Below are 13,434 nucleotides of genomic sequence, written 5' to 3' on the forward strand. Positions count from 1 at the left end.
CTCCTGCTCTCATACACTGGGGTAGAGAGGATCCTGGTTTAATTATTCAAACCAGGTAAATACCCCAACTGGTGTCTCCACACATAAGAAACTAAACAACAATCATTCTGACAAATATTTATGTCACAGCTGTAGATAGAAAGCCATGTTGTGAGAAGTTAAATTTTAAACATGTCCTATATGGTCTGATGGGCAAAGCAAATCCCCACTTAGCCAGGGTCCTTTCCCACCAACAAAAGCAGGCAGCTCTGGTCGATGCTTCCTCCATCCTTGCACCTGCAAGCTTAAGTCTCAACTGAAGTTCCTCTGCTGAGCTTTACAGAGGCAACTTGCAGTATTACTCAAGGCGACGTACACCGAGAAGGTAAAAACAGGGACGCCTTTTACTTGAGCTGCTGGCTCACTAGATATTCTTAGGTGAGTAACTTACCTTCTCTGGGCCTCTATTTCCCTTTCTGAGATATGGGTATAAAATTTTCATCTATGCTACTAAAAAGCCCGGAAAAAAAATTAACTGAAACTTGTTATTACAGTCTACATATCTTTTCAAGTTTTTCTCTTTATTCTCCCCAAGATAGCGCCAGAAAGCAAATCTCATTACCAGGAATGGCAGAGACTGCTCAATTTCTTTGATCCGCTTTTTGGTCGTTGTATTGAAAGGTTGCTGATAAAATCTAATCAGTGGCTTGAAAACCTTCTTTTGCAAAAAAGAGGCGCTGGAAAGGCATTTATTATAATGATGATGACTGCAACGCCAGGCCTCATTGTCCCCTTTTTACCGATGGGAAAGCTATGAATAGTTCCTTGCTCTGGGTTTATTGTTATCAATAACCAACAGAATAGAACCATATACTTAAGATCTCCGATATTTACAATACTTACAATATTTACTTCAATATTTACTATTAAATTACCCCCCCCCCCAAGAAATGCCTCCGCTGTTTACTGTGATCTAAAACATGCGTTGCTAGGGGCTCTTTTAATTTCCCAGCACACCACATCCATTGTAAGTTCACGGACTGACATATCTACACGATATTTCCCAGACGACCACATCTGTCTCTTCCCCATAAACATGCACATAAACAAGCCATACTAAAGAAAAGGACGAGATCTATCTTTGCTGGGAACTATCCTTTCACTTCCTCTATACATGGCTTGAATCAATTGTGACTAACTGAATTTCTCCTGGCTGCCCTGAACCCGTGTACACAACTATCACGGCAACATCATCTCTGGACAGTAGCTCTATGCATCTGAAACATCTCCGAGGTTCCAGTTCATCGCAGTATCCTTCTGACAACAAACGGGCTTAGTCTTGGGGTACTTCCCAGTGAGCAATACTGGGCTTGAATGTTAGGGAGTCTAAGAGGAAAGGACACGACCATGTCTTTATTACAATTTCTGAAGGATCTCCAAAGGACAAAAACCTCAGCTCGGCGTGTGTGGTGGAAGTTTAAAGATAAAGAAAGGGTTAAAAGAAGCACCTAATTATGGAGGAGGCAAAGAGGTGTTAATCACAGGGAGCAGCAGCTCAACTGATTGATAATCGAATAGAACAGAGCAGTCTGTTAGTGCAATTCATTATATTTTCCAGAAAGTCTCACCTTCTCTCTCTACATCTTTCTATATACCTTTATCTCCAAAATCACGAGCCTCTAAGGACAGCTGGCAGCACCCTACCCTAAAAGAAAGCATCTTCTCTTCTCAAATTGCTCTTATTCCAGGAATTTCGGAAAGCAAGAGTCCATTAAATTGCCTAGCACCAAAAAATTGTGTTTTAAGACAAAATAAAATTTCTTTTCCATCCTTCTCTGTTTCGAATCCCTCACATCCAAGAGTTGGATAACACACCAACCAAAGACCCAAAGTCACGTCTGCTGTTGGGAGGTTTTCCCTCTTCTCACAGGTCTTTGGTACCAGGGGCCAAGTTTATTGCAGATTAGAAAGATGGATAAAGCTAGTGACCTCCTTGAACAGAATTGGGATGTTTCCTGGAGTTAAGATGATCTTTTCCGTCCTCCTCTCATCTCCTTGTCCTCAACCCAGAAAAGAGGAGCTAGATAGCACAAGGACATGTGACAGGGGAGCTCAGGAAGGCAAGACATTTGAAAATGTGCTTGAAGGCCAGCCAGTTAGATGCCGTTTTGGCCCTCCGTCCAGCTCCAACACTGGGGGATGACTGCAGGGTCAGGGGACGATGTCCTCTGTGGCAGGGTCCACCCCCAACGTTAAGGAATAAGGCCAGAAGGTTCCCGCTCGTTTGGTAAAATAAAAAAGCAGGAATGGGGGTGCTGGACATTCTATCAGCTTTACCCCACTACTCACAAAAACACAGCTGTGAAAATAAATACCACCCCCCAAACTAGGGTCGCGGGCCACCAACAGTCCTCCTCCTCTCCTCTACCCCTCCCAGCTGCCACCAGCATTGCCCCCTGCCTGGAAAGGAAGAGCGAGGGGGAAGAAGTGGAGGGGATCCCTGGCCAGTCAGCCAAGAGCTGGGGTGGGGGGCTTGGCAGTCACCACTCACCGGGGGAGGGGAAAAGCTCCAGATCCACTTTTTCCGTCTTGATGATTGTGAGTGTCGGTTTGAGATCGACGGCCGCCTTCATGGTGCCAGGAATGGGGTACAGACAAGACTAGAGCAAGTTTGCTGTTATTCCTGTTGTTTTTCTTTTTAATAGGGATCGGTAACAAGGGAAAGGGGACCGGGAGATCGGACTTTCTTTCCTAAAATCTCAAATTCCCGCTGACTGCTGACTTTCCCCCGCGCCCAGAGATGAGCGCCCGGAACTCTCTCCCGGGTAGTTGGCACTTTGCGGGAAAAGTGCGCGCGCCCGGTCCCCGCCTCGCCTGCGCCCCGCCGGCTCCCTCCTCGCCCTCGCCCGGCTCCCTCCTCTAGGCGGGCAGCCGCCTGCGCTCGCCCTCGCCCTCGCTACCGAGCCGTCTCCCTTCCTCGCCCGCGCGCTCTCCCCTCCTCTTTGGGGCGTTGCTTGCGGCGCCAAGCCCCGGCCCAGGGTCTGCGCGCCCGGCCCCCTCCCCCAGGATCCCAGCGGGGGTGGGGGGGCGGGGGGGCGGGCCTAGGGGCGGGGCGACGAGGGGCGGGCGCGGCCGGGGCGGGGCCCGGGACCCTCGGCCAATCGCCGGCGGCGGCCCAAACCGAAAGGAAGGCGGGGCGGAGCTCCGCGCCCACAGTGCCCTCTGTACCCCAAGCCCAGCCGCTGGGCCGCTGAGGAGCCGCGCGCTGAGCCGGCTGGCGGCATAGCCCACTTGTCGGGCGGGAATGGCCCAGAGCAGGAGGGCGGGCTGGGTGCCGAGGCTGCACTGGCCCTTCGGGAAAGTCCGTCCGATTCTCCACGCATTCTTGAGGACTTGGTCACCCGCTCCCGCCCCCTCCCAGGAGCGGCATAGTTTTCCAAGTGCGTGTCCATCATTCATTCACAAAGACTGACACACAGGACGTGAGGCATGAGGCTGGAGGGGCGTGCGTGCGAGCAGGCTCTGGGGATCCAAGCCAGCGTCCTCAAAGGGCTCTGAGAATATTGGACTCAGGCTGGTTACTCAGGAACGGGGACTGCATTGCTCTGAAGGAGCCTTAGGATCGTCAGAGCCCACCCGTGTCGTGGGTAAGAAATCAGTTAAGAAATGATGCGGGCAGCACTCACAAGCTGCCCTGGACAAGGATCAAGCCCAAGACAGCCTCCTGGAGACCCCAGAGCAGAGTCTCAACGTCTGTATTACTGGGAGACTGGAGAACAGGGCCCCCAAACTAGAATGAAGTCAAGGGCTTCCTTAAGCTTCCAGGCTCCCTACAGCGGTGGTTGGGTGGAAGGGAGAACTATAATTCTGTTCCTCTAATCATGTCACCATTGGCCAAAGTTTTGTCTTTCCTTCGACAGGTTATCCTCTATTAGAGAAAACCGACCACCTTATTATCACCACCATCTAGTGATGCAGAGGCTCTGTGCTTTCCAGTATCCAGAGTGCATCATGGGCAACCATGACAATCACAGTACACAGCCCCCTCTCCCATCTGCAAAGTCCAGACGCTTCAGATACCGCAACAGGTTACCGCATAATCGATGATCTACCACTGGCATATTGGTTATCATAAGTGGAGCTCATCGGTCTTCTTTAACAAATTAACCAGTAGAGAGGTGCAAACAGACACACCTGTACAGCTGGAGTTGGGCACTGCTATCTATATTTGATGAACAAAAAGATTAAACATAAATCTTTCTGAACACCCTCAGAGAAAGCTATTTTTAATACTGTTTCCTGATTTTTAAGCACATGTTGAACTCCCACCTTGCCTGTAACTATAACATCTGCCTCTAAGTTTTAACACCCTGGCTTACGGTCATCTAATTCCAGTTTTGTCCCCTTGAAGTAGTAGAAACTTAGAGGTCTCCCACAGCGAAGGAGGGAAAGAGCCAAGAACAGGAAATAAATCTCCAGCTTCTGGTTCACACTTGAGGTTATGCCCTTCCTCCAGTGACCAGAGGAAAGTATTTGCATGTGATAATCCTAATTTTCGAAGGATTGCTATCATCCAGCTGTGTTTCCAAAAGATTCGGGAAAGCCACGGTGGCCCCAGACAACAAGAACAGACCCGTCTGATCCTGGGAAAGCTGGGAGAAACAGCCAATGAATGGATTGTACATTTACACATCCAAATGGGCAGCAAAGCAAAGGATCTTGAAACAATCCTGCATTACCAGCTAGGAATACATCAGCAAAAGAACTGTGCAAATCAAGAGTTGCTTTGGGGAATTTTGTTCTACTGATGTTGTATTAAGGAAAGGCTGGTGTTTTTCAGTCCAGGTGTGAGTATTCTATTTCAGACACAGCTTCCTCAGAGCAAGTCCTGTCTCTCCCCCTCGGTCCGTTCCTTGGCTTTTTTCCCCCAGGCTAGCCTAAACACGGCTGCTAAAACCCCCCAAAATTAGACACTAAAAGAGCCCCACTGTGATGAATCCGTAAACACTGTCCACTCCAGCAAAGGGGGAATTGATCCCTTTAATTCTTCAATGATGACAAGTGCAACTTGTCAATCATCCTTTCAAACTCAGTCCTGAAGCACAGAAGCTTCAAAAGTTGGACTGTGCAAATCAGGGAATTGGATTTGGGAAACAGCCAGGGGCACCACAGAGCAGGAAAGTTACTCCTGCCAGTGGTGAATATTGATGTTATCAGACAATGTGCATCTAACCTGGGATCTGGCTAAAACGTCTCTTAGGACAAGGACCACTTAGAAGGGACACGTTAGAATATTTTTACGCATTTGGGATATTAATAATCCAATCAGGCCTACAATGATCACATTTGATTAACCAGTTTCGATAAATGAAATGTTTTTTCTCTGCAGGACACAAGCAGTTTTCTCTAAATGTGCTTATTGACTTCAGATGGTATTTCTAACTTACCATGTCCTAAAGCACGGTGCCTAGCCCAGGGACTGACACATTGCAGATGCTCGATAAATATGCGTTGACCAGACTTCCTGGTCACCAGGGGCTTTTACTTTGCCACCAATGCTTTCTAATTCAAAGGTTACGTGAGCTTGATACGCTATGGCTTGTGAAAAGGAACTAAAGACATGTCAGCCGCTCACCCCAAGTCTGGCCTTTGTCCCATACCTCAGAGCAAAAGCTCCATTGCCCAGCATTCTTGTCCACTCAGCTTCATTTGTGTCTCAGTTTCCCGACTAACAAGACAAAATCAGCTGAGCCTGGGCTTCCATCCCCTTGGGCAAGTTGTTTCAAAACTACATCTGATTTTTTTTTTTTTTTTAAGGATAACAAAGATAAAAACCCATGCGCCTACCACCAGCTCAAGAAATACCACATAGCCAATACCTTTGAAGCTGGCTATTTCTCCTTCCCAAAGGCAAATGCTACCCTGAATTTGATGTTTATAATTCCCTTGTCTTAAAAAAACAAACAAAAAAAAAACAATTCTTGGAGTTCCCACTGTGGCACAGTGGGTTAAGCATCAGGCTTTGTCTCTGTGGCAGTTCCGGTCCACCGCTAAGGTACCAGTTGGATTCCCCCAGCCAGCTGCAGGGGGTTAAGGATCCAGCATTGCCACAACTGTGGCATAGAGACAGCTCAGATTTGATTCCCAGCCCAGGAACTTCCATATGCCGAGGGTGTGGTCCTGAAAAAAAATTTTTGTTTTACCGTGTATGTCTGTATCTCTAAACAATACATTATTCAGTTTTGCTTGATGTTGAACTTTTTAAAAAAAAGACTCCATCTGATTTTTAAGGTACTCAAGAAAAACCAACTAAAGAACGACTTTGTTTTGGCTTGTAAGGCAGCAGCCTGCACCTCCTGCACTTTGGAGAAAACCGATTTGAGCTCTCAGACTTTCCCAAGACTTAAGAGAATCACATCCAGCAATTGCTGAAACTCCTTACACTAGAAGCATCATGTCAAAAGGGTTAAGAAAAGACAGCAGGAGTTAAGTGACGGGGTGAGAAGTTAGATGTTAGTGATATCAAGGAAACAGTCACATCTTTACAAGAATTCCCTCAAAAACACAGAGAATGCAAAAAACATAAACTTGCTCTTTCATATGCCTCCTTCAATTTCACCCCAACTTCAGTAAGAAAGAAATATAAAAATACACCTAATTTTAAACAATCCTGGAAAAGAGACTCTCCCACTCCAGGAGTGTGCTACAAAAAGTTATCTGTCTATTTCCTGCATCTTGAACGTCAACAAACTGAAGAATCGCTGAGTTTTGAGCTAAAATATGCTTTATTAGAGGTAGGTGCAAAAACATTCAGACCACTAACGGCTGATCCAGAACAAGTTTATGACTCACAGATGTTGATTTACTGGTTCAAATGTAAGATTGAAAAAAAAAAAAAAAAGGCCTCAATTAACAACCTGCCTGCTTTGCGTTTGTGGTTGTTTTTCTCTGAGAAAAAGGCAACAGTCCCCGGCGCACACAGCAACAGGCTTCTAAAGCTTAACTCTAAAGCAAGTGGTTTCTCTGTGATAAGTTGAGTCCCTGAGAAGCACAAGGCGGTGGGGTGGGGGGCGGTGGAGGAAGACGCCTGAGGCTTCCATATCTACCATTATCGAGCTGCCATAAAATGGAAAACTGGAGAAAATGAAAAGAACTCTCTTAATTAAACTCTGATGCCAAAAGGCCTTAGGGTCAGTTCAGGAACCCAAGTGGGGACTCAGAGCTGTGCTGTCACTGACTGCGGGCTGCCTCTGTGACCTCACCAAAGCCACTTAACCTTTTTGTGTCACAGCCTCATCTCTGTTTCAGGGAATAAAGTCACCCCTGGCTCTCCCGGACCATGTAATACAGACTCATTAACTATTGTTTAGAAGGTACAATAAACAATGAGCGATAAGTTAGGAGGGAAGCGGGAGGAGAGGGTGGGGAGGCGAGGGGAGGACTGGGGGCCTGTTGGCCCTGGGAAAGCTCTCCATGATAAAACCAAGATGGGATGGGGTCATGTAGGCTCTGGAACAAGGCAGATTCGAATTCCAGCTCTACCAACTCACCAGCTGCGTTTCTACACCTGAACAAGCCTGAGCCTCCATTCCTCCCTGTTTTAAAGTCAGGTTGTTTGGAAGGATTCGATGAGAGAATGAATGCAAAGCATTTAGTGTAGTGTCTAGTTCAGAAAAAGAGCCCCATTAAAGTTAAATCACTGTTGGAGTTGCCATCATGGCACAGCGGAAACAAATCCAACTAGGAACCGTGAGGTTGCAGGTTCAATCCCTGGCCTCCCTCAGTGGGTTAAGGATCCGGCGTTGCCATGAGCTGTGGTATAGGTCGCAGATGCGGCTCAGATCTTACATTGCTGTGACTATGGCATAGGCTGGCAACTGCAGTTCCAATTAGACCCCTAGCCTGGAACCTCCATATGCTGTGGGTGCGGCCCTAAAAAGAAAAAAAAAAGTTAAAATCATTGTTACTGCTCTTAAGAGCCAGTAAAAGGTAAGACATAGGAGACACCACATAAAAATCTCCTCTATGGAGTGGTGTGAATCCTCTCTTTGCCTGAGCTGTCTTCTGGAGAGAGACAGACAGTGATCATGTCTAACTGAAAAATCTCCCCGAGCCCCCTCCTCAGGTCCTGATGTGGGAACCTGCCTAGCTTTGGCCTCCCCTGAGAAATCCCAGGGGAGAGAGAGATTGGGAGAGAAAGCTGCAGACTTGTATTTGTTTTAAGAGTCACAGACAAAAATAAAAATAAATAAATAAATAAAACACATCAGGAGTTCTCAGAGTGGCTCAGCGGAAACGAATCTGACTAGCATCCATGAGGACGCAGGTTCAATCCCTGGCCTTGCTCAGTGGTTTAAAGATTTGGCATTGCCATGAGCTGTGGTGTAGGTTACAGACATGGCTTGGATCTGGCGTGGCTGTGGTGTAGGCCAGCAGCTCCAGCTCCAATTTGACCCCTAGCCTGGGAACCTCCATTATACCACTGGTGCAGCCCTACAAAGACAAAAATAAAATAAATAAATAAATAAATAAAAGTCACAGAAAAGCTATATTTCAAATTCAGACCGAAGATCACCTTTGGAGTGCCTCTTTGCAGACACAACCTTAGGTCTTGGCTTCGTCACATGTTCGAGGTGGATAGAATCTCATAGAGACAGTCAAGTCCTGCCCTCCTCTTTCCAGAGGGAAAAAGTGACTCAGAGAGTAAGTCATTCTGCCCAAGGCCATGCAGCCCGGAAAAGACAGCAGCGGTTCTAGAAGGGGATCTCCTGATCACAGCTCTTCTCCAGGCATCACCTTGGGTTGCATGGATAGCACGCTGCTGGGGAAATCACTGCCATTCAGCTTGGCCTGTTCTCAGACACTCTTGAGAAATAAAGGAGGATACAATGTACAGGGGAACAGATAGGTGATGCCTAGAATTCTCAGTTTCTAGAAATCTATCAAGCTCCTCTGCAGCGGACGCTGTCTCTGGGCAAGCACACTACAGGCTAACCACACTAGCATTCCCCCTAGGGGAGAGCTTGGCGTGGGCTGTAAGGAGAGAAAGGGTCTGGGTTGGCTCTATTGCCGTCTGCAGTTTCTTTAGACTGTAATTATGAACCATTCAGCTGCATCTGCAGCCCCAACAATGTGGGATGGATGGGCTGCATCCACGGAGCAAGCGACATTTTAAAATCTACCCGTTCAGACATCACGTATTCCTTTCGCAGCAGCCCAGGCTCTGCTCATGCCAGAAGGAGGTGAGGTGCTGCCTGGCGTAGGGTCCAAGGCTCTGTCCCCACCACGGTCAGCACGCTTCCTCCAGGCGAACTGAGCTCATTTCTTGGGATTTTTTTTTCCTCCTTCCTGGGCTTGGATCGTGCAGATTACAGGCTACCCCATGAGCCTCTGGGTATCCTGTATTTGAATTCCAATTCAAGTTGTCCTAAATTGGCCTCTGGAAGAGGTCAAGGGATAATGGCATTAGCACAAATGACAGGGGAATCTACATGGTCCTTAATAACACGGCAGAAGCAGAGACCCAAGCTCCCAGCAGGGAGCTCAGAAGCCTCGGAGCACAGGATCCCAGCCCCCTCCCCAGGCTGCAGGTGGCTTCCTCTGGTGGAAGGCTAAGGCCTTCCTCTGATCTCACCCTGCTTTTCTCTTGGGTTACAAAGACAACACCAGACTTCAAAACAGATGTTCTTTGCAGTTGTGGTCTGAATCTCAAATTAAGATAATTTCATTGTGGAATCTTCCCCTTTCTTTTCCCCTTTTCATTTTGAAACGCCAAGTCAATTACCCCAGAGGACCAGCACGCACCACCTGAGAGAAGAAGGAGCAGAGGTGGGGTGGAGAATTCCTCCATCCGGCTCTTGGGGCTGGAAGTTAGGCAGAGGCAGCAGAGAGCACTCTGAACAGAGAAACACCTCTGAGGGTAAAGGGGAAGGCGGTACAGATGGAAACAGGAGAGGGGACCTTTGCCGAGAACAGTGGAAGGATTGGGAGGCGGGACATGAGGAATAGATCCCAGGGATTCATTCTATGTCCTTGTCTTTCTGGGACTTAGATCTTCAAGATTCCAAAGTGAATGTATCCAGTACCTTCACAGAGCCAATTTCATGAACCCCCATGGCCAACGATCAAGGAACAACGCTAATACAAATCAATAGGAAGACCTCAAGCTGGAAGAGCTGCAAAGAAGTCAGAGCAAAATGTAGACGGAAGGATCCCCAGAGGTGGTCGCGGAAGGATCCCCGGGGCATGGTCCCGGAAGGATCCCTGGGGATGGGCACAGAGGCGGCAAAGGCAGGTGAAACCGAAAATCTATACCAAACATAGAGGTTTGAGAGTGCATTTCTCATTGTTTCCTTGACCTGGACAGTTTCTATATATAAAGAATTTTCCTCCCCATCCCCACAAGGTTCCCCTTTGGTTCAGCAGTGGGAGCACACCCTAGGCGAATATCTAAATCCGCACGTCTGCCTCCTATGCTCTCCAAAGGCAGTGCGTAGTTTCTATCATATCTTTGGTGCTCAACTCTGCGCAAGACTGTAGGAGCTCAATCAAGTATGCACATTATTTAATTAATGAACAAATAACATCCTAATTCCAAATGTGTCTCTTGCACTGAAATATCAGGGGGTTTTAATTTTTTTTACTTTTTTGGTCTAATGTGAAGTTAAACAAGGTGACTCTTTTCCAACTGAAAAAGTCTTTGATAAGTTTTCCTCTGCTCTTCCATGCCCTTCATGGAAAATGTTGCTTAAGGTCACCATACTCATTTTATTTTTCATCTGTGTGCAGACAGGTATCGTTTCTTGTGTGAAAATGGCACTTGGCTTACCACAAAGTAAATCAGTTGTTTGGTTGCCATCTGAACGTTTACACAGCAGACTGTTCAAACTGTCAGTAGCAGTCTTTGGGAATTTCTGAACTGTTAAGTTGAATCTTTTGTGTCACTGATTATTCCGAAGGTAAGATGTGGGATCGCTCTATCTGTTATTCATGAGCTAGGAGAATGATGTATGAAATGGACCCAATTTTCTCCATCTTTGTGAGAAAGAATAGTTAAACCCTTTATCTGGAATCCAATGCCTGTTCCAAATCCCCCCTATCTTCTCAAATTGACTCTTAACTTTTCAGGTCCCCAGAAATTTGTTTAAAAAAACAAATTTTTAAAATTTGTTTGGCCATGCTGTAGGCAACCCCTCCAGTGAGGATGGGGATGGATGGGGAGGAAATGGGAAGGGAGAGGGCAAGGAATGCCCACGAAGATGCTACCACCTAGCAGGTGGCACAAGGACAGGTAAAGAAGACCTAACCTCTCTCAATGGCTGGACCCTGGCAGGCGACACCTTTGTGCCCTTAATTACTTATACTTGCTGATAGATAATGGAAAAGTTGCAATGGAAAACCAGACTGGGGAGTTCCTGTCATAGCTCAACAGTGGTGAACCCAGCCTAGTATCCATGAGGATGCGGGTTGGATCCCTGGCCTCGCTCGTTGGGTTGAGGATCCGGCGTGGCTGTGGCTGTGGCTGTGGCAGTAGGCCAGAGGGTACAGCTCCGACTCAACCCCTAGCCTGGGAACTTCCATATCCCATGGGTGTGGTGCTAAAAAGCCAAAAAAGCCAAAAAAAAAAAAAAAGGGAAAGAAAGAAAAGCAGACTGATTTGAAACCACAGAAACCAAGGAAATATGTGTTTGGTTAGGGTCGACCATTGCTGCTAAGCGGTGATGAGAATCAGGAACACACATAATTTTACATCACTTCCTGCAGACCTAGTTCCACATCATTGGCCCAAGAAAACACAGAACGTGTCATACTGAGAACATCGTACTAGCCAGGAAAGAGCATAATAGTTTGTGAGGTGAGGCTGGCATTTACCAGTATCTTACTCAGGAATTTCTTCTTATCTTACCTTAAGCATCCTTCAACCCAATGTCCCCGTGTCCAAGTGACTCTATACCAGGAGTTCCCGCTGTGGTGAAAGGGTGAAGAAGCCGAACCAGTGGCTTGGGTTGCTATGGAGGTGTGGGTTCGACCCCTGGCCCAGCAAAGTGGGTTAGAGGATCCAGTGGCAGCTGTGGCTTGGATTCAATCCCTGGCCCGGGGAACTTTCATATACCACTGGTGCGGCCATTAAAAAAAAAAAAGACTGTTCAAATCCTCCATTTGCCAATGCTAACCCTAGAAACAGAGGAAGTAGACTGCAGAGCCCTTTTTAAAGTCCTTTGCTGTTTCAAATCTCTTTTTGAACGTGTACAGTCCTGAAAAAAATGTGCACAGAATCTGAGTTTCATAAACATGCAGGAACATAAGTCCATAAAAACAACTCTCGGGTGGCCAGGGTAATTAGTCATATTTAGAGTGTACCGAGCACCAAATATGCCACTGACAGAAAGTTGACAGTTGAAAAACAACCTCAAGAAGGGATATGTCAACTTCTCCAGGATTACAGCTCGCATTTAATTCTCTGTTCTTCGGGGTCAAAGAGATGAAGGCTTCTTTAATTTACAAGAGGCCAGCTGGGTGCACTCTGCACATTGCCTCACCCCTCGCCAAGGAGTCAGAATGCAGTGGATGGTCCCGGCGATGACGCATGAAGTGGAGCAGACCCCGGCTCACATCTCATCTATCTGGATTGGCTCCTGTACAACGAAAACCTTTCTTCCTCCGAGTTGATGAGGAGGCGAGAGGCACATCCCGCATGTGTGACGTGCACGGAGGCGCCATGTAATCAGTCGGGGCCAGGGAAGCCCTTTCAAGCCTTCAGGGCTTGAAATGATAGGTCATGATAGGTAAGGTGGAGAAGGAAGAAAGTGGAAAACAGAGAAGTTATTTCTTAATGGAAATGTATTTCATCAGATGGATCAGAAACATGTGTTCTCCCCAGACGAGGAAACCATCTTGAAAGACTTCATCACAGAAAAGCCTTGGGTGGAAGGACCACAAGGGACTGGCTGGGGAGGGAGGTGGGCGGGCCAGCTGGATGGAGCTGGCAGCAGACTGTGGGAGGAAAGGCAAACGGCGGTTGCTTCTCTTGTGGCAGGTTCCCAGGAGAGAGCCCTTTCCAGGAATTAAAAATTCTCAATAATGTTCAGAATTTTTAAAAATCTAAAAGATTACGGACTTTTCTTTCAGGGAATTCCAAGCACTGAAAGAGACCAGATGGCTGGCAACAACCCTTCCAGATCCAGGAAGGACCCAGCATCAACGTACTCCTCATTTTTAGCAAGCTAACATTTTCTCTCCTGGAGATTTTTTTTTTTTTAATTGAACTGAACCAGAACTGAGGGGTCGAGGTAAGGACACAACTCCAAATAAATGTCCCTGCTTCCAAATAGCCCCTACAAAGTCCTGCAGGTTTTCTTTTTACTAGATCAACTCTCAGGCTTTGGTTTCCTAACTACAAGGAATGCACTTGAACTCTAAAATAACTGAGGAGGCAGTGGAGTAGAGTGAGTACAA

The 13,434-nt window shown here is 47.1% G+C and overlaps 1 protein-coding gene across 8 annotated transcripts in view; it reads right to left on the reverse strand.

Annotated features, from left to right (window-relative positions):
* Positions 1-13,434, reverse strand: part of ETS1 (ETS proto-oncogene 1, transcription factor) — a 132,641-nt gene that overhangs the window by 62,328 nt on the left and 56,879 nt on the right. For 2 of the 8 annotated variants that reach the window (XM_047753602.1, XM_047753596.1), the window contains exon 1: positions 2,531-3,007. The exons of 4 other annotated variants lie outside the window; for them this stretch is intronic. In XM_047753602.1, coding sequence (XP_047609558.1) covers positions 2,531-2,612 — 82 coding nt within the window. In that variant the 5' untranslated portion in view covers positions 2,613-3,007. Of the gene's footprint in view, positions 1-2,530; positions 3,009-13,434 lie in introns of those variants that run through there. 2 more of the 8 variants (XM_047753598.1, XM_047753597.1) reach the window with 2 other exon arrangements.

This window comes from Phacochoerus africanus, chromosome 11, assembly GCF_016906955.1.
Source record: "Phacochoerus africanus isolate WHEZ1 chromosome 11, ROS_Pafr_v1, whole genome shotgun sequence".
NCBI lineage: Eukaryota > Metazoa > Chordata > Mammalia > Artiodactyla > Suidae > Phacochoerus > Phacochoerus africanus.